Here is a 21,376-nt window from a genome sequence, read left to right on the forward strand (position 1 = left end):
GTGAGAAGCAGCAGGACACTGAGCTGGAAATCAAGCCGGAGACAGGCTTATATAGGGCTTCTTGGGGAGGAGTTTTCCAGGGGTAGAGATTTCCAGGGTGGGGATTGGTGAGATTTCAAACCAAGCTCAGGGATTGGTGGGGTTTGGTAGGTTTTCAAATCCGGAAGTGGTCTTGGACCTTTTACTCTATACATATCATAATGCCATAACAATGGGCTTCCCTTCTCCCTTCCCTTCCCTTCCCTTCCCTTCCCTCCCTCCCCTCCCTCCCCTCCCCTCCCCTCCCCTCCCTCCCCTCCCTTCCTTCTTTTTTCTTTCTTTAATGTGTAAAACTATTTTGCCTGCATGTATATATGGGTACCACATGTGTGCCTGGTGCCCATGGAGGATCTCCTGGAACAAGTTATGTATGGTTGTGAGCCACTGTTTGGCTGCTGAGAATCAAAAACAATTCCTCAGGAAGAGCATCCAGTGCTCTTAACTACTGAGCCATCTCCAGCCCTGGGGCTTTTTATTTTGTTTTGTTTTGTTTTTGAGACAGGCTTTCTCTGTGTAACACTGGCTGTTCTGGAATTTGCTTTTTAGACCAGTCTGGCCTCGAACTCAAGGCGTGCACCACCACCATGCTTGGTTGGGGCTTTTTAAATTTTGAGTTTGAGGAATTGAATTATTTTTCTTATGAGACATGTTCCCATGTATCACAGTCTGGTTACATAGCTCAGGCTGACCTTGAAATTTCTGCTCTTCCTGCCTCTGCTTCTCAAGTGCTGGAGTCACAGGTGTGCGTCACCAAGCCTGGTTTTATGCAGTGCTGGGGGTCAAACCCTCCTGGCAAGGCAAGCACTCTACCAACTAAGCTACATCAGCACCCCAGTATTAGCTCTTACTGTTATCTATTATTATTATTGCAGTTGCTATTAATTTCCACTCAGGCCCTGGGAGTGGGATGGAATGGATGCCTAAATAGTTTGTACCTGGTAGAGAGGAGCTTCCTGGGGCCTGAGAGATCAAAGTCGGTCCAACCATCAAACAGGCCCATCACCCATTGTGTGTTCTGGGCTTTGTCCAAAGAAGAATGAAGGTTACTCATGATCCAGTTAGGTTCCCTTCTTAGGAATCTAAAGAATTCTCTGAGAGATTGTATGGTGGGAGTCAGTGGTTCAGTTTGTGGATTGGGATGAAATACTCAGAAAGACCCCTAAATTCTAGACCTCTTCCCTGAAGCCAGACCCACCCCACTGGCTTCACCTGGTGCTGAGCCCAGCCACCTGGATTGTGCAGATCACTCACAACTTCCATGAGCAAACGGTGACTGAAATGCCTCGTTCCACAGAGTCTGTGTTACCCTACTCTATCACAGAGGACACTCACATCTGTTTCTACATTTTAAAAAACCATTTACTTTCAGAAAATGTTTGCCCCCGCACAAGCGGAGGAGGTGCCAGGGTACCAGAATGATATCTGGGAGGACTGCATGGATCACCAAAGTCATACAATAAAGCCTAAAAAGGTTACAACAATGGTGAGGTGGAGCACTATGCAGGGAGAAGAGTCTGAGTGTGAACACTTGGATGATAACTTGAGCGTATGATGTGCTGGGATCTCTGATTGGTTCTCTCCTTGATGCTGTTTCTGTTGCAGATGTGGCAGGACTGAGTGACAGACACCATCCAGCTGCTCCTCTGGAATCATGTCCTCCAAAGGACTTTGCCGTCTGTTTTTCTCCCGCACCTGGGGGTGACAGTTGTCAGTCAGCAGCTCTTCCAGGTCTCTTGCAGCCCATTTTGTTATGGAAGCACCTGTTCAGACCCCGGGCACCACTCTCTTGCCATCTAGCAGACCTGTTCCACCTGTCCGAAGACCCGAAGCAGGTTTCCTCGAAGGACACCTTGCAGCTCCTGTTCACTCCAGCCCCGCCTCAGCAACTCCTCGATGAGCACTGGGTATGTAGACACGTCCTCCAGCCCCCGAGGGAACCTGTGCAGTCATCAGCAGGTGAGCCTCAGACCTGGTATCCTAATCCAACTGAAAACTTCCACTCTATCTGAGATGCATCCTCAGCAAAGGTCATGTGTGGGAATGGAGACTAGGAAGGAGGAAGTAGTTTGCTCCAGTCCTAATCCTTCAGAGGAAGTCTCAAACCTCTTTAAAAAAAGAAAAAATTGGGGTTGGGATTTAGCTCAGTGGTAGAGCACTTGCCTAGCAAGCGCAAGGTCCTGGGTTCGATCCTCAGCTCTTGTGTGTGTGTGTGGGGGGGGGAGGATATACAGTGTTGAGCCGGGCGGTGGTGTCTCAGTCTTTTAATCCCAGCACTTGAGAGGCAGAGGCAGGCGAATCTCTGTGAGTTTGAGGCCAGCCTGGTCTACAGAGCAAGTTCCAGGACAGCCAGGGCTACACAGAGAAACCCTGTTTCAACAGCAACAACAACAGGCAGAGAAGACAGTCAACCCACACCAGACCTTGCCGACAGCTCAGAGGGAATGATGGGTCTGTAATGGGTGCATGTGCTAGATAGATGAGCTTTCTCAGAGTATCTTAGTGGGGGCCTTGGGCTGAAGACATACAGAAGACCCTGGAGATGGAGAGATGTCAAATGGGCAAAGCCTAATAAAGGCTTCGAGGCCCTTGATGTGGTGAGAGCAGCTTCAGACCAGCCACAGAGGAGTACTCACTGTGCAGTGCCGTCATAGTCTCCACCGATCCCGATGAACTCGGATCCAATGACTGCCTTGATGTGGTCAAAGTGATCTGGGAAGATGGACAGTCACCAGAAGCGGCTTCCAGGGGAAGAGTGGCCCTGGAACTAGGCTTGGCTGATCCCACTCCTCCTCTGATTACAGTCTAAGACTTTTATTTCTTTTTGTACATTAAGCCATGATCTCACAGGGAACAGGCTCCAGCAGCTTGGGCTCCTTCCCATCAGTTCACACAAAGTGAACATTTCTGGGTGGAGGAAACTGGCGCTTCCGTTGACCTTTCTCAGGCTTCCTTTTCTTTCATTTTTCTCTTTTGTTTTTCTTGTTCTCCTTCACCCATTTCAGGAAGCTATCTTGGCTCTTAGCTTAATCTGAACATTTTCTTGGCAAGAATCTTGCCCTTGACTTGCTTGTTTACCACAAAGCCAACAGCATGCTGAGTGATATTGTAGACAGTTTTGCTAAGGTAACATTTAGGAGGTGTTCCTTTTTGATCAGGGCTATCTCCTCGATGTCTACAACATCACCCTTCTTAGAGATTTGTATATACGTGGTCAAAGCAACAACTCTACAATTCTTAAAAGACCTAAAGGAGCTGGAGAGATGGCCCAGTGGTTAAAAGCAGTGTCTGCTCTTCCAGAGGACCTGAGTTGGGTTCAATTTCCAGCACCCACGTGGTCATCTATATTTTCAGTTCCAGGGGATCTGATGCCCTCTTCTAGCCTCTGCGGGCACCACGCATGTGTGTGGTGCACAGACATACATGCAGGCAAAACACCTACACACATAAAAATAAATTACTAATAAAAATCAAAACAGCCGGGTGGTGGTGGTGGTGGCAGCGGCGGCGGCGGCGGCGGCGGCGGCGGCGGCGGCGGCGGCCTTTAATCCCAGCACTTGGGAGGCAGAGCCAGGCGAATCTCTGTGAGTTTCGAGGCCAGCCTGGACTACAGAGTGAGTTGCAGGAAAGGCACAAAGCTACACAAAGAAACCCTGTCTTGAAAAACCAAAAAAAAAAAAAAAAAGAAAAAAATCAAAACAAACAAACAAAAGGCCTGGAGGAATTACAGAGGGTGCCTTTCTTCTTCCCCTTTGTGTTTGTCATTTTGACAAACTTGAATCCCTGTAAGATGGCTTCTGTGGCCCACACAGCTTTCTCTCATTAGTTACTCCACATACCTGGCACCTGAACTCACACAAGTCACTCTGGACTAAACTTCAGGCTGGAGTGAAAGCATTTGGAGGGCTACTGATTTAGTTCATATCCAACCTAATTCACCTCTGATTCCAGTCTGGAAAACCCGGCAGAGCCTCCTTTGGACAAGACTGAAGGCAGGGGTCGAGTGCTTTGGTAGCCCGTGCAGAAGCACAGAGAGTTGGCACATCACTTTAGAACTGACCCCAAGCCCGCTAACAAGGCAGTTTGGATTAGTTGACCCTGGTTCAAGGTAGTACTAAAGTGCTGTGTGTATTGTCCATCATTGGACTTTTTTTTTTTTTTTTTTTTGGTTTCAGTTTCTTGAGACAGGGTTTCTCTGTATAGCTTTGCACCTTTCCTGGAACTCGCTTTTTAGACCAGGCTAGCCTCGAACTCACAAAGGTCCACCTGGCCCTGCCTCTTGAGTGCTGGGATTAAAGGTGTGCGCCGCCGCCACCCAGCGTCCATCATGGGACTTTTTAAAACATTATTATTATTATTATTATTATTATTATTATTTTATTATTGGAAGCAGGGTTTCTCTGCATAACCCTGCCTATCCTGGAACTTGCTCTGAATTATCAACTTGGCGGTTAGCCCAGGCCTTTATAGGAGGCAAGCACTCTACAAATGAAACTACAGCCTAAGCCCCCATCATCGCATTTTTGTCTAAACTATTAAGGCTGTGCTGACACCCTGAAGTCTTCAGGTCAAACTCAGCACTATTCAGAAAGCCTACGAGGGAATTGTTTCTAAATCTTTTCTTTTCTTTCTTATTTTGTTCTTCTCAAGACAAGGTTTCTCTGTGTAGCTTTGGAGCCTTTCCTGGAACTCGCTTTGTAGCCCAGGCTGGCCTCGAACTCACAGAGCTCCTCCTGCCTCTGCCTCCCGAGTGCTGGGATTAAAGGCGTGCACCACCAGCACCACCACCAGCACCACCAGCACCACCAGCACCACCACCAGCACCACCACCAGCACCACCAGCACCACCACCACCACCACCACCCGGTGCTTCTAAATCTTTATTGCTGAGCATGGGCCTTTTCTGGGACTTACCTCAGAAAGTGTAAGTTCTTTCCTTTCCTCTCCCTCTTCCCGTTTCCCTCTTATCTACCTCTTGCCTTCCCTCCTCACTGAAGATGCTGATGTTTACAACTTGTCTTTCCTGTTACATTGTCCTTTCAAACGCCAATAAAATTGTCTTTGGGCTTTAAAAACAAGAAAGAAAGGAAAATAAAAAAAAGCTCTATGGAGGGAGAGGCTGGTTTCCGGAGACTCACCTCCCACTGTGGATACATTGGCTAATGGTTTGCACTGCAGCACCCCTACAGAGAATGTCACCATCACGATGCCGCCATTCTTCCTCTGCAAGGACGGTCGAAAGGACACTCAGCTTGGCCCCCCAGCGTAATTATGTACCTACCTACCCCTCCCTGTGAGAAAGCTTTGGGGGCCAGAGCGGATGTCACCTCTCCAGCTTGCGTCACTGAGGAAGGCTTGACTCTGATTTAGGTGATGCCTTGGCCCTAAATTTGAGGGATATAGGAATGTTTATCTGCAACAACCTCCCCACCCCAGGTCCAAGGATTTAGGGGCAATGGACTATGGGTTTGTGAGGCAGATTGCTCAGTCTAGGGGCTGAGGAAATGGAGAGGACAAGGGTTCAAGTTCAAGGCCTCCTGGTTTGAATTTCTTGATTTAGGTTCCAGGGCTTGAAAGTTGCTCACCAGAAGCCGCAGGATGTCATCAGGAAGATTCCGAGCATTTCTGCACACACCCCTGGCAGCCGAGTGGGAGAAGATGACCGGTGCCTGGGACACTTCCAAGGCCCGGCGTGCAGTAGCATCGGAGACATGGGACAAATCAACCATCATGCCCAAGCGATTCATTTCTGCCACCACCTTCTGTGAGGGCAGGTTAGGAGGAAGGTTTCAGGGGTACATATATGCATGCACTTATCAACCAGAAAAGGGGCATGTGCATTTGTGAGGAGTGCGGTATCCCTCAGGGTCCTTACTTCACCAAAGCTGGTCAGTCCTTTGACACTGCTGTAGAATGAGTGGACGTCCTTAGACGAGCTCTCTGCCCTGCAGGACAGGCAGGAGGCAATCTAATTGGTGGTCATGCCCCTCCAAACTCTCCATCCCTGCAACCCCAGAGAGCTAATTAAAAAAAAAAAAAAACAACCCAGACTGGACTGTGCCTGGCAACAGGAAGAAACCCAGTCTTGCTTTGTAAAACCCCAAATACCAGCCCCTGTATATGAGTCCCAGATGATAAGGGTAAATCTTGGTCTATGTCTACAAGGGCAGACTTCTGCCTCAGTGGCCTCACACCATCCACACGGTGCTCACCAAGGTGTATTGCAGGTGTGTGTGAGCGTCAGGTAGCGCACCCCCAACTGGTAGAAACTTCGAAGCACAGAGAGGCTGTTATCTAGTGAGTGGCCACCCTCCACACCAATCAGGCAGGCCAGTTTCTGGGTGCTGTTCAGAGCTGTAGGCATAGGTCAGGTGGTTATTTTCGGGAGCTAGCGTAGTAGCTTCATCCAGTCTCCAATACCCTGAAGAAGTCCACTTACCTTTCACTGAGGTCACAAGTTCCAGCTCAGAATAAGAGGCACACATTCTGTGAATGAGGTCAATCTGCTCCAGTGTAAGACGTAAGGCATCCCGGTCCTGGGTCTGGCACGGTACGTAAGCGGACCAGAACTGGAGACAAAGCCAGGGTTGGCCTGTGCAAGGCAGCTAGCTAGCTACCTGGGCCTTTAACAGCTGCCAGACTCATGGGTCTAGAGACCACATATAATGGATGCACTGCTTGCTCTGCGGTACTTTCATAGCCACCTGCAGGATTACTGTTGACCCCACTAGCCACAGCATCCTATCATGGCTTTTTATAAAAAGTCTCTATTAGTAACTGAATTCCCATCTGATTAACTTGTCCTTTGGGGGCCCCGATTTCTCCAACCTTCCCCAGCATCTCTGCTGTGTGTGTGTGTGTGTGTGTTACCTGAGCTCCCACAAAGCCATCTCTAAGCCTATTCAGGCTGGTCTGGCCACGGGTGAAGTTTCTCAGGTTAGCATCCTGCAGCCCATTCGGGTAAAATTGCCTCAGGATGAGAGGCAGGTCGTTGTGGCTGCCGGAGAGTCAAGAAAGAAGTTAGGTCAAACAGAATGGGCTGAGTGGTTCTGCCTGGAATCCCAGCACTCAGAAGGCTAAGGCAGGAGCATCATTCAGAGTTCCAGGTCAGGCTAGGATACTTAATGAGTTCTTGGAGAGGCCTGGGCTAGAGAGAGGGGTGCACGTATACACTGCCCCCCCCCACTGAGAGAACATATGGCTCTACCTCTTTGGTTTCCAGGTCTAGCAGAAATTCTAACAGTTACTCCTAACCCACATTGTTACCCAGACCATACTGAGATAACCTAAAGCCTGGGCAAGGCTAGGGGTCCCTACCAGAGAAGGAGTGATAGAGGGGAAATGCCACCCAACTGATGATAGGAGACAGCATCTAGAGGTGGGTAGTAGGAGAGGACCTTTATTAGTCTGGCAGGCTCAGAACCCTCTGCAGCTCAGGAGTATGCTCAGCCCGGTTTCATTCTGACCGGTCCCCAAGCCATCCTTTACGCACCCGTCTACAAGTGGGAAGTCTTGCATCAGGGCTCTCACGTGATCTCGCAGGTCTGGGATACTGGGGTTGCCGGCAGTGGCTGGGGTGCTGAAAGTGCCCTCGGGCTTGGTGAGGGTTTTGGGGGTGCTGGGTGCATTGGAAGCACCAAAGATGCCAGGTTTGGTCTGGGTGGGTGTTAGAGACTGTGAAGGCCCGCACAGCAGCACCACCAACAGGAACACCGAAAGCATCTGGTGACTCTCGAGGCCAGCGAGCCGCATCTTGCTCAGGGCGGGGCCAGCGGGCACCGCTTGAAGGTCGCACCGATGAAGGTCGCAAAAGCCTGAGAGGGACAGAAGGTGACCATATAATCGCGATCCTCAACTCAAGCCACGAAGAGGCCGGGTATAGTGAGAAGGGGGTTTGAGGTCAACGGATTGGAGACAGCTCGGTGTATAGCGAAGCGGCGCACGGACGCCAGGGGGACCTACAGGCTGTTATCCCAGTCTGTAAGGGCGCCTCCGCGGGCTGGGCTGAGGCCTGCGGCACCCAGCTCCTGTCTGGGCGTCCTTTGTCCCAAGCCCTCTCTCCTGTTTCCTCTTCCCAGGGAGCCAGTCCCCGTGCTTCCTGCCTGCTTCTAGGGATTCTTCTCCAAGAAAGTGGACCTGTGGTGCTTCTTTCCACACAGTGAAAGTGAGCCCTTGGCAGACCGCATCTTGACCCTGACTACCTGCAGCCTTCTCTGACCTCTTCCAGGGCCACAAGTGCCCTGCGACACTGCCCTCTCCGCCCTCTCTGCCATTCCTTGAAGACTCCAGGCAGCAATTGGAAACCGCTCAGAGCACACACCTCCATACCCCACCCCCATTCTGCCATCCTTCAAGGTGATGACTGCTCCCTTCTCCGTTGATGCTGTACCTGCCCAGGACTTTCACGATGAGTATCTGAGTGAGCAACTAGATGGTCTGGGGAATACTTACTTAGCAGTACAGGAGCAAAGTCAATCAGCTAATGAAATGGAAGGAAAGGCAACACTTTGCTCGGCAGCAGAGCCCTCACCCCAACACCTTCTTCCCCGGGGTCTGCAGACTGACCTCCTACCGCAGCGTGGACGCCAGGACCGAAGTATGAGTCCTCAGGCCCGGCGCTTGGGTCTAGTGGCTTCAGACACCTTATCTGTGGCTCTGGGGCCTGAGTGCCGCGAGAAACTTCAAGGGCTTAGTTCCCTTCCTTTGCAGGCCCCACCCTGTTGCCAGACTTCATGTTCGCCCTCTCTGCTTCCTCCAGGAACACCCCCAGCTGCACGAGCACACCCGTGAGTGCGTGCGTGTGTGCGCAGGCACACACACACACACACACACACACACATACACACACACACACACACACACACACTGGGCATGTGTTTTTTTGTAGAGTCCCATCATTTAAAGCGCCTTTAAGAACTGTGCTCACACTCCACCAGAAAACTTTTTCTGTGCCTGTCAACCACTTAAGATTCTGTTCTGATCCCTGGCCCCTACTGGGGCGCTTCCATTTTTTGGAACCTTCCTCAGGTGGCATGAGGGCTTGGAAATGTAAGAAGCCCTCTTAAAAAAGGCTGGACATGATAGCAAATGCCTTTAATCCCAGGCAAGCACATATCTGTGAGTTCAAGGCTAGCCTGGTCTATATAATGAGTAGGCCAGACTGAGTTACAAAGTGAGCCTTGTCTCCGATGAGTAAATAATATTAAAATTTAAAAGGGGAGTGGGCAAACTCTGTGAAAAAGGAGACAGCGTGTTGGACTGCTCAGCATGGGCGCACCTGTGTTTTGGGGACTACACTAGTACCTGCTGTCTGTCATAGTGCTGTGCTCTAGGCAGTAACTCCTTGGCTGCTACAGCTAGTAGGAGGTCTCACTAGCAGGCCCGCTACAGAATGTGTATTCCTCTAGGGCTGAGCTTCAGACCGGGGCACTTCTTTGCCGGTTCCAACTCAGACCTGGCTCCTTCTCTTTCCCCTCCCCCACGGCCACTCTCTCTTGCAGCCAAGTGGTAAAAAGGAAGAGAAACTCTTAGATTTGCCGGTCTCCATTTCACAGTTGTGGGCTTGAGGGTAGACGTCATGTGTGTTCCATTTCTAATAAGCCCCAGGAAGCTGAGGGGTACAAGGGATGCAAATAAAGGTTTGAAGAGATAGCTTGGTGGTTAAGAGGATCTGGGTTTGATTGCCAGATAAAATACCCATGAAATAAAATAAAATCTCAAGAAAGAAAGAAAGAAAGAAAGAAAGAAAGAAGAAAAAGCCAGGCAGTGGTGGCACACGCCCTTAATCCCAGCACTCGGGAGGCAGAGCCAGGTGGATCTCTGTGAGTTCGAGGCCAGCCTGATCTACAGAGCGAGATTCAGGAAAGGCGCAAAGCTACACAGAGAAACCCTGTCTTGAAAAACAAAAACAAAAAAAAAAAAACAGAGTGAGTTCCAGGACAGCAAGGATTACACAGAGAACCCCCCTCCCCCAAAAAAAAAGAAAGAAAAGAAAAGAAGAGGACTCCAAGTGTCCCTCTCTCTCACTCTCCATCTTATTTTCTAAGACAGGGTCTCTCACTGAACCTAAAGCTCACCATTGCAGCTCCCCTGACTGGCCAGTCTGCCCCAGGCCTCTTCCTGCCTCCGCCCCACCCTCCCCAGTGCTGGTATTACAGGCTGATGCGCCTTACTTTTTACCTGTGTACTGGGGGTCTGAACTCGGGTCCACATGCTTACACTTTGCCAACTCAGCCAGTTCTTCTGCCTCTGCTACAGATTGGTTTTTAATTTTTATTACATTTATTTACTTATTTCTCTGTGTGTACATGTGTGGAGATCAGAGGAGAACTGGCAGGGGCTGGTTCTCCCCTTTCATCATGTGTGTCTCAAATCAAACTCAGGGTGTCAAACTTGGCAGCAAGCACCTTGACATGCTAAGCTGTCTTGCTGGCCCTATTTTGTTTCAAAAAATTTTTTTTATTGTTTTGTGTGTATGAATATTTTTCTTGCATGTATATGTGTCTACCACAAGCATGCCTGGTGCCCTCAGAGGTCAGAAGAGGGCATTGGATCCCCTGTGACTGGAGTTACAGATGCTTGTGAGCCACCATGAGGGTGCTGAGAATCTAACCCTGATCCTCTGGAAGAGCAACAAGCGCTATTAACATCTGAGCCATCTCTCAGCCATGACCTTGTATTAAAGCAAACCATAGGGCTGGGATCTAGCTCAGTAGTGGAAGGCTTGCCTGGAATGCGTAAAGCCCTAAGTGTGAGCAACAGCACTGGGAATAAGAATAAAAAATAAGAAAGTAAAGCAAATCACAGACATGTATTTCATTCATGTGTAAGCATTTATCTCAGAAGGCTAGAACTCTTAAAAAAAACAAATCACTATAAAGGGATCTTTAAAATCTTGAAATATAGTTGAGATTAATTGTGTGTGTGTGTGTGTATGTGTGTGTGTGTGTGTGTGTGTATGTGTAGGTGTGCATATGGCACATACGGCACAAATGTGGAGGTCAGAGGACACCCTGTGGGTATCAGTTCTCTTCACCATGTGTGATCTGGTGATCACACTCAGGCTTGGTGACAGGTGCCTTTGCCTGCTGAACAGTCTGCCATCCCTAATTTTTTTTTTTTTTTTTTTTGAGACAGAGTGTCACTCTGCAGTCCAGACTTGCATTTAATGTATGGCCCAGGTGACACTAACTCACCATAATTCCCTTGTCTCAGTCCCCCAAGTGCTGAGGTTACAGGTGTGTGTCACCATGCCAGACTTCAAGAAACATCTTTATTGTCCCAAACTATCATGTTCAAATCTTCATGATTGCCAACTTTCTATAATTATTTAAATTTTAGTGTAAAAATGATATAACATATTGAATGTGGTTGTCATGGTTTAGTTTGTAGTCCTAAAGAGAATTATTCTTTGGAACTGACTTATTGAAAAAAATTGTTTTGTCTTTGGCGTTTTCCATGTTTTTGAGTTTGCTGATTATATTCTAAGGTGGCTGGTGTGTTCCTCTGCTCCTTGTTTCTACTATAAAGTGGAATATTGGAAAAGCTTTTTTAAAAAAACTTATTTATTTAGAGGCGTGGGACTCTGAATTACCCATCATGCCCTTCAACTTGCAGCATAAACCGTGCTCCTCCCTCAGCCTTCTGACTAGCTAGGGCTTCAGGCATGTACCCATGTGGCCAGTTATAGGAAGGGATTTTTTTCTTTGTGTTGAGACTGAGTCTTACTATGTAGACCAGGCTGGCCTGGAACTCACAGAGACCTGCCTTCATCTGCCTCTTAAGTGCTGGGATTGAAGATGTGTGCCACTACACCTGGACTATAGGAAGCTCTTAAAACTGTATTTTCGGGCTGGAGAGATGGCTTGGCGGTTAAGAACACTGACTGCTCTTCCAGAGACACTGAGTTCAATATCAGCAACCACATGGTGGCTCACAACCATCTGTAATGAGATCTGGCGCCCTCTTCTGGCCTGCAGATATACATGCAGACAGAATACTGTATACATAATAAATAAATAATAAATAAATAAATAAATAAATTTTAAAAAGATACATTGTAGGCATATATAAAATTGCCTATGGATAAATTTAAAAAAACAAAAAACCCTGTATTTTCAGGCCTTCACCTTTAAAACTTTTGCTGATTTGGTATTGGTGGTTAAATCTCTCGTTCTCAAGAGTAGGAGTCAGAAAGAAGGTGTACCTAGGTATCCTTGTAGGCACAGGATTTTAGAAACCAGTTTCTCTGTGAAGGATTTTACTTTAGGGGAGCAGGAAGGCTTGAGGCTTGGTCTTGGACTTTAAGTCAATCGCTGTCACAGAAAATCACTCTATTGAACAGGAGGGAACTTCCTAATGCCATAATGATCTGGAAATAAAGAAAAGTGTCTGCCTCTGTTGGAGGAGAAGAGGGGTTTGCTGGACTTCGTCCACAGTGTTCCCACTCCAGCTAGCAGGTCTCCCTGGGGCTCTTCAGCTGCCTCCTGAGACCTTGGGCAGGAGCCTCCTTGGTCAGCCACTGCTTTTTCTTCTGGTTTTAGGAAGTGCAGCCGCTCCTGGCTTGTGCTGCTGGCTGCTGGCAGGATTCAGAGCAGAGGTCTACTCCTAGAGAGAGCCCCAGCTTGGGCCCTGTGTATCCTCTCTCTGCACTTGTCCCCTCAACTCACAGCAGACTGTTCCTTTTTCCTGCCCAAGAAGAGACTCTAGAAGACTGAGGGAGGGTGGGCCGTTCAGAGAAGCTGCTCCTCTCGGAGGCTTCTTGCTCGTGGCTAGTTGGCACGCAAGTGGGTTCCTGACTGGAGAGGGCCCGGGCAGAAAGAACAGCTGAGGTCCTGTCTACATCGGTGGTCAGTGGATGGAGGTCATCGCTGAAGAGGGCTCAGCCCTCTGAGGCAGCTACCGGCCTGTCCTCTGGGCAGAGAAGCTCAGCGGCATGCTTCTATGGGGATACCCCTTTGCCACCATGGTTCTTTTTCAGGCGAGGAATTTTGGCACTAGGACACCCTAGATCTTGGTCTGACTCTTCCTGAACTCTCTGTCTCTTGAGAGCCCGCCTGGGTGCTGGCTTCTCCTCCTCAGCCTTTGCAGGGGTGGCCAGCGGAGCATCCCCGTAGACACGGTAGCCTCCAATCAGGCAGTATGTCTCTCCGTGCCAGGCCATCTGGGCTTGTGTATGCTCTTTGTAGAGGACATGGTAGTATCCGGGGGAAGGAGGAGCCGTGGGAGGCACGGGTGCTGCAGAGAAAACCAGAACGCATCAGTCACTTCTGCTCCGTACTCTGTGCGGCAGAGCCTTCCTCTCACATCCCTCTCTGGTTCTGGCTGAAGCCCTCCTATGTGCTTGGCCTCCCAGACACAGGCCTGCCTGTCACTGCTAGGGGTCCCCTTGAAGGGTGCTTCTGTAAAAGCCCTTGGCTTCTGGGGAGCCAGTGGTAGCTCTGGGAGGCCAGCATGTGTGGCCCATCTCCATAGAGAATGGTGGAGCCTCAAGCTAGCTGCAGTTGAGACCCCCCTGTTTCTCCTCCTACAGATGAGAGGGACTTCTAAAGGTCTGCTGTTTCTGAGCTTTAATTGGTATGTTTGGAAAAACGGTGTAAGATGAATTTGTTAAGAACTCTTCCCACCCTGGTTGGCAGCTCCTCTTGAGATCCATTCATTCAAATCACACTCAACTATAGCCATATTTTAGCTAGATGTTGGCATGCTTTTTTCTTTTTTTTCTGAGACATTGCCTTAACATAATGAAAGCTACTGCTGCAACTGGCCTTGAATTAACTCTCTCTCTCTCTCTCTCTCTCTCTCTCTCTCTCTCTCTCTCTCTCTCTGTGTGTGTGTGTGTGTACACTGTATGCCCACCTGTATGTGTATGTGCAGGCTCAAAGGCCAGAAGTGTGTGTCCTGTTTTCTTTCCTGTCACTCTTTATTTCTTTGAGGCCATCCTTCCTTGAACCTGGAACTTCCTTCCCCCCAACCCTAAGCTGGAAATCAGCAAGGCCTGTACCCCACAAACTTTCCTTTCTTACACCCCCCACACCTGCACTACAGCTATATGCATGAGACCATACCCAGCTTGTTGCCTGTGATCCAAACTCAGGTCCTCACAAATGTGCAATGAGCATTCTTAACCACCACGCCATCTCTCCCGGCCCCCACCCCCTTCCTGAGACAGTTGTTAATGTCCAGATTAGTCCTCAACTCTTGGGCTCAAGCCATCTCCCTGCCTTAGGCTCCCAAGTCGCTGGGTCTGCCAGGCTCTGGGTCTGGTCTCTCAATGGCACCATTCCTGATTTCGCTATAGTAGTAAAACTACATGGTGTTAGCATGAAAACAGACAGGTTGATCAATGGAATGGAATCAAAGACCCAAATATAAATCCACACACCTATGGACATCTGATTTTTCTTTATACAGAAGCCAGAAATATACAATGAAAAAGAGAAAGCATCTCAAAAAAAAAAAAATGGTGCTGGTCTAACTGAATGTTGTCCTGTAGAAGAATGCAAATAGATTCATCTCTGTCACCCTGCACAAAACTCAAGTCCACATGGATCAAAGACCCCAACATAAAACCAGATACATTGAACCTGATAGAAGAGAAAGTGGGGAATAGCCTCGGAGCCACTGGCACAGGAGACCACTTCCTGAAGAGAATACTGGTAGCACATTCACTAAGGTCTCAGTTAATAAAAGGGACCTTGAAAATTGAAAATTGAAAAGCTTCTGTAAGGCAAAGGACACAGTCAATAGGACAAGATGGCATCCTACAGAATGGGAAAAGATTTTCACCAACTCCACATATGTAAGAGGGCTAATATCCAAAATATTTAAAGATCTCAAGAAACTAGACATCAACAAACTGAATAATCCAATTAAAAATAGGGTACAGATCTAAACAAAGAATTCTTAATAGAGAAATCTCAAGTGGCTGAGAAACAATTAAAGAGATGTTTAAAATCCTTATGCATTAGGAAATGTAAATCAAAACAACTCTGAGATTCCACCTTATACCTGTCAGAATGTCGAAGATAATTAACACAAGTGACAGCTCGTGCTGGTGAGAATGTGGAACAAGAGGAACACTCTTTTGTTGCTGGTGGGTGTGCAAACTTGTATAGCCACTTTGGAAATGTGGCAGTTTCTCAGAAAATTGGGAATTGGTCTATCTCAAGACCCAGTTATCCCACTCTTGGGGCATATACCCAAACGATACTCCATCATACCACAAGGACACTTGCTCAACTATGTTCATAGCAGCACTATTCATAATAGCCAGAAACTGGAAACAAAGTAGATGTCCCTTGACTGAAGAATGGATAAAGAAAATGTGGTAAATTTATACAATGGAATATTGCTTAGCTGTTAAAAAAAAATGACATGAAATTAAAGGCAAATGGAAGCAACTAGGAAACATCATCTGAGTGAAGTAATCCACGCCCAGAAAGACAAACATGGTATGTACTCACCTGTAAGTGGATATTAGGTGTAAAGTAAAGGGTAATCATACTACAACCCACAGACCCAGAGAGACTAAGAAACAAGAAGGGCTCAATGAGGGCTGCATGAATCTCCCTGGGAAGGGAAATAGAATAGATTTTGCAGGTGGACCGGGGCCAGGAGGGATCAGGTAGGGGGTGGGATGGAGGTAGCGAGTATTGGGAGAGATAATTGGAATTGGGGGGCATTTTGGTGGTGAGGTAGAAATCTTGTGCAATGGAAACTGCCTGGAATCTGCAAGGGTGACCCTAGCAAAGACTCCTAGTAATGGGGGACACAGAGCCTGAACCGGCCATCTCCTGTAACCAGGCAAGGCCTCCAGTGGAGGGACTGGGACACCAAACCAGAGACAAAACCTTCGACCTACAGTTTGTCCTGCCCATAAGATGTGCTGGGGTAAAGGTGGTGCAGAAGTTGAGGGAGTGGCCAGCCAATGACTGGTCCAGCTGGAGACCCACACCTGAGAGGGTGCCCATGCCCGACACTGCTTGGAGGGCCCTAGGACATATGACCTAGGACATACCCAAACACAACTGGCAGAAGAGAAAGTCAGTGAAATGATCCCTAATGACATTCTGCTATATCCTAGCATAATCATCACCAAAAAAAGCTTCGTCCAGCAATAGATAGGAGCAGATACAGAGACCCACAGCCAAACGTTAGGTGGAGCTCAGGGAATCCCAAGGAAGAGGGAGAGGAAGGGCTGTAGGAGCCAGAGGGGTCAAGGACACAATGAGACTATGGCCCACAGAGTCAACTAACCAGGGCTCATAGGGGCTCACAGAGAGCGGACGACAATCAGGGAGCCTGTGTGGGTCTGAGCTCTGCATATGTGTTATGGTTGTGTAGCTTGGTGTTCTTGTGGGACTCCTAACAGTGGGAGCAGGGCTGTCTGTCTCTCATTTGCCTGCTTTTTGGGACCCTCTCCTCCTACGAGGTTGCTTAGTCTAACCTTGATATGAGGGTGTGTGCCTAGTCTTATTGTAACTTGTTATGCTGTGTTTGTTTGGTTGATTTCCTCGGGAAGCCAGCTCTTTTCTGTAGGCAGAGAAGGAGTGAATCTGGGGGAGAAGAGAAGCCAGAGGAAGGGACTGGGAGGAGAGGAGGGAGGGGAAACTGAGGCCAGGATGTAATATATGAGAGATAAATAATAAAAATTTTTAAAAAGAGTGGTATTTGAACAACTTTTTTTTTTTTTTTTGAGACAGGGTTTCTCTGTATAGCTTTGCACCTTTCCTGGAACTCACTTTGTAAACCAGGCTGGCCTCGAACTCACAGAGATCCGCCTGGCTCCGCCTCCCAAGTGCTGGGATTAAAGGCGTGCGCCACCACCGCCCGGCGGTATTTGAACTTCTTAACCACCAAGTCACCATCTTGCCAGTTCCTAAACAGTAAATCCAAGAGAGAGAGAGAGAGACAGAGAGAGAGAGAGAGACAGAGAGACAGAGAGACAGAGAGACAGAGAGAGACAGAGACAGAGACAGAGACAGAGACAGAGAGAAGGAAGGAAGGAAGAAAGGTAGGTAGGACAGGTGTGCTAGTGCACGCCTCTGATTTTAGTGCCTGGGAGGCAGAGGTTGGAGGATTGCCTCAAGCTGAGGCCATGGCTTAGCTGCATGCAGAGTCTTGGCCAGCTGAGTTACATATTGAGATTGTCTCAAAAACAAAACAAAACAAAATCTATGTGTATAGCAGAATATTGTTAGGAATCATTACATTGACAATCTCCTCTCCCCTCCCCCGCCCCAGTCAAGTTTGGTTCTATCCTAGGTCTCTGGGTCATCCAGCCTCTGGGTTCTGGTAACCCAGGCAGTGTCAGAGGTGGGCTTATTCTCCTGGCCTAGGTTTTAGGCTAGACAGTTCATTGGTTGGTCATTCCCTCAATCTCTAGATCACCCTTACACAAGCACGTCCCACAGGCAGGATAGATTGTAGGTTGAAGGTTTTGTGACTGGGTTGGCTTCCCACTCCCTCTCTCCACTTGAAGTCTTGCCTGGTCACAGGAGATGGCCAGTTCAGGCTACTTATCCACTACTGCCAGGAGTCTTAGCTGGGATCATCCTTGTAGATTCCTGGGAGATTCCCTTGTGCCTGATCTAGGCACTCTTGCATATATGTTAGTTATATAGCTTGGTCCTCTTGTGAGACTCCTAACAGAGGGAACAGAGGCTGTCTCCGAATCTTTTACTGGCTTTTGGGACCCTACTCCTTATACTGGGTTGCCTTGCCCAGTCTTAATATATGGGGAGGTGCTTTGTCTTACTGCAACTTGATATGCCATGTTTGGTTGATACTCATGGGAGACCTGCCCTTTCCTAAGCAGAAATGGAGGAGGAATGGATTGAGGGGGGTGGGTGGGAACAGAGGGGTGGGGTGGGAGGGAGGGACTGGGAGGAAAGGAGAGTGGGGCAACTGTGGCTTGGATGTAAAATAAATAAATAAACCAAGAAAACAAACAGAAAGTAAGAGTTTGAAGGTACTAGACATGCCTTTAATTCCAGCACTTGGAGGTGGAGGCAGGCAGATTTCTGAGTTCAAGGCCAGTTTGGTCTACATGGTGAGTTCCAGGATAGCCAGAGCCAGAGCCATAGTGAGACACTGTCTTAAAAAAGGGGGGAGAAGTCATTTTATAGCTCAAAGGGAAAGCTAAACTGATGGAGATTAGGAGCTTTCTAAATAAACAGTTGCCTAGAGATGACCTGTTATTTGTCCTCAATAATTGAGCAACCATACTTGGTCTGAGTCAATGTTAGACCATTTTCTTTTACTCATGGCTAGAGAAATTCTGAGGGGTGACAGACAAGCCTAAGAAAAATATAGTCCCCAGTGAAGTTACATGTATACCAAAGGCTCTTGTGCAGACGTCTGGTCTAGATTTACCTGAATAACAGCCTTCACAGGGGATAGAGGACAAGTTAGAGTTAATATAGAAGATTCGATCAGTCATTCTCAGACAGCCAGATTTGTGTCTAGTACAGAAACAATAGGAATGTTTTCCTAAAGGGTCCGAGTTTCTATAGTTACATTGCCATGGGAATGAAGGCTGTGATGTCATCACTGCCTGCTGTGGTCACATATGGAAACTTTTCCTTGAGGGATGGTCTTCCAGGCCTGGATGTTTTAAGGAGAGCAGGGCAAAAGCAGAGAGGAACCCCGGATAGGGCCCTTCCCCAGGACCTGTGTATGCAGTCACTCCCTGTGGAGCACTTCCGGGTGGCTACAGCCCCAGCAGCTACCGGAGGGTACGAGAAGCACACATCCTGAGATCGGTCAGAGTGAAGATTAACCTTACATAGCAAAATTGTACTTCCCTGCCTCTAAGCGATAGAGAGGCAGAAGTCTGGGTGGATTGGAGAGCCAGAGAGGGTGGGTGTGGTGGTGCCCACCTTTGGTGCGCTCAGAGGCAGAGGCAGGCAGATCTTTTGAGTTTGAGGCCAGCCTAATACATACATACATACATACATACATACATACATACATACATACATACATAATAAATTAATAAATAATAAATAAATAAAATCTGGACAGGTGTAAAAGACATACTAGTTAGTAAAAACAAAAGGCAAGGGCTGGAGAGATTGCTTAGCAGACAAGAACACCAGCTGTTCCTCTAGGGCCTAGGTTTAATTCCCAGCATCCACATGGTGACTAACAACAGTCTGTAACTGCTGTTACAAGGGGATCCAACAACCTCTTCTGGCCTTCAAGGGCACTGCATGATGGTGGTTCTCAAACACACACGCAGGCAAAGCATCCAGAAGCATAAAATACAAATCTAACTGCCCCCCCCCCACAAAACCAGGCAGACAGGCTTCTATTGACCTTGCTTTGTCTGAAGAATACATTCATAGAACCTTTGTCTTTTTACAGTGGAGGTCTCGAGAAATTCTGAGGAGCAGCTGTGTCTGTAGAGCTGTTTGCAGAGCTCACCTAGCCTGTATGAAGCCCTTGGCTCTGTCCTCAGCACCACGTAATCCAGAAAGCCTAATCTTGTAGTTTCTGCTCTTGGGAGTGGATGCTGCATGGTCAGAAGTTAAAGGTTGTCGAGAATAATTTCCTCTCAGGGGCTGAAAAGATGGCTCAGCTTTTAAGAGCCGTCAGCAGTCTTGAATTCAATTCCCAGCAAACCACATGGTGGGGCATGGCCATTTATAAGATCTGCTGCCCTTTTCTGGCATGCAGGTATACATACAGATAGAGCGCTCATAGACATAAAATAAATCTTTTTTTTTCATTTGGAAATAGGATTTATTATTCAATTTCTCCTGTTTTCCATTATGCTTTAAAGAAATATGTTTACAATCTGAAAAGAAGACAATATTTTACTGATGTAATGTTTCACCTAATCTTATTTGAGCATCAGTGAGACTATGTTGGAAATATCTGTGTTGTGCGAGGCTGTAACTTCATCTTGATCACCATATGAAGTTGGACAAAAGTAGACCCCACAAAGTTGTCTTCTCGTCTCCACATATCTGTCATGGCCTAAAACCCATAGTCACATTACACAAACACACAACAGATTAAAAAAAAATCACATGGCATTACATTATCTGGCATTTCTGGATAATTCCCTTAGAAGGCAATACTTCAAGATATTATGTGAAATGGATAACTGATAAAGACATGAAGATGCATGGAACTATAAATGATATCTACATATCCATAGTACATCCGTTATACCGTGAAATATACAGTTGATTGCCAATTATGCCACTTCATTACATTTCTTCTAGAGAGATGAAAAATGTTTTTTTGGATACACACACGAGGTAGTTAATGTTTCTTATATTCTCTTCTATTAAGCATTTGGACATTAACGTTCTTAATATGTGTTGACAAAAGAGCAAACGCTGGGAGCACATCATACACCCTTGGACTTGACCTCAGGAGACTGACACATGAGGACCATGAGTTCAAATGTATCTTTGACTAATTACTAACATTCAGGCCAGGCTGAATGACAAACAACATTTCAAGGGAGTCTGTGAAAAAATTATAGAAAATAAAACCAGGAACAAAAACCCACCACCCTTACACAGACACACTAACTTGGAAAGTATGATCACACGTCTACAAGGAGATCTGCTGCCCTCTTCTGGCATGCAGGTGTACATGCAGGTAGAGCGCTCAGACATAAAATAAATCTTTTAAAAATTATTTAAAAAAGAATAGTTTCTTCTTAATAAATAAATCTACTCAATTTTTAAAAAAAGATTGAAGCAGGCATGGGCTCCAATACATGTAGTAGTAATAATAGAAGGCTGAGGTAGGAAGAATAGTATGAGTTCAAGGGTAACCTTGAACTCATACTACTAAAAATACAAGTCACATATGCCACCACACCCAGCTTTAATCCCAGCATTTGTGAGACAGAGGCAGGAAGAACTCTCTGAGTTTGAGACCAGTCTGGTCTACAGAGCAAGTTTCATGCCAGTAGTGAGACCCTGTCTCAAAAAAATAACAAAACAAAAACCAAAACAAACAAACATAGGCTCTCTCTATCTCTGCCAAACTCACATAAAGAAATCTACAGGTGTGGGGGCTGGAGAGATAGCTCAGTGGTTAAGAGCACTGGCTGCTCTTCCAGAGGGCCTTAGTTCAATTCCCAGCAACCACATGGTGGCTCAGAACCATCTGAAATGAGATCTGGTGCCCTCTTCTGGACTGCAGGGACACATGTAGGCAGAACACTGTATACATAATAAACAAATAAATCTTTAAAAAAAGGGCCGGACGGTGGTGGCGCACACCTTTAATCCCAGCACTTCGGAGGCAGAGCCAGGCGAATCTTTGTGAGTTCAAGTCCAGCCTGGTCTACAAAGTGAGTGAGATCCAGGAC

At 47.4% G+C, this 21,376-nt stretch overlaps 1 protein-coding gene across 1 annotated transcript; it reads right to left on the reverse strand.

Annotated features, from left to right (window-relative positions):
• Positions 1 to 1,376: 1,376 nt before the first annotated feature.
• Positions 1,377 to 18,486, reverse strand: LOC114681053 (dipeptidase 2-like). Its single transcript, XM_037206234.1, is given in 13 exon segments — positions 1,377 to 1,731; positions 1,842 to 1,977; positions 2,673 to 2,748; positions 5,175 to 5,259; positions 5,622 to 5,798; positions 5,912 to 5,981; positions 6,249 to 6,390; positions 6,476 to 6,605; positions 6,907 to 7,033; positions 7,529 to 7,817; positions 9,377 to 9,392; positions 12,989 to 13,272; positions 18,412 to 18,486. Coding segments are annotated over 13 exon segments (1,842 nt in total). The 5' UTR covers positions 18,479 to 18,486; the 3' UTR covers positions 1,377 to 1,488.
• Positions 18,487 to 21,376: the final 2,890 nt, after the last annotated feature.

This window comes from Peromyscus leucopus, chromosome 5 (genome assembly GCF_004664715.2).
Source record: "Peromyscus leucopus breed LL Stock chromosome 5, UCI_PerLeu_2.1, whole genome shotgun sequence".
NCBI classification, from domain to species: domain Eukaryota; kingdom Metazoa; phylum Chordata; class Mammalia; order Rodentia; family Cricetidae; genus Peromyscus; species Peromyscus leucopus.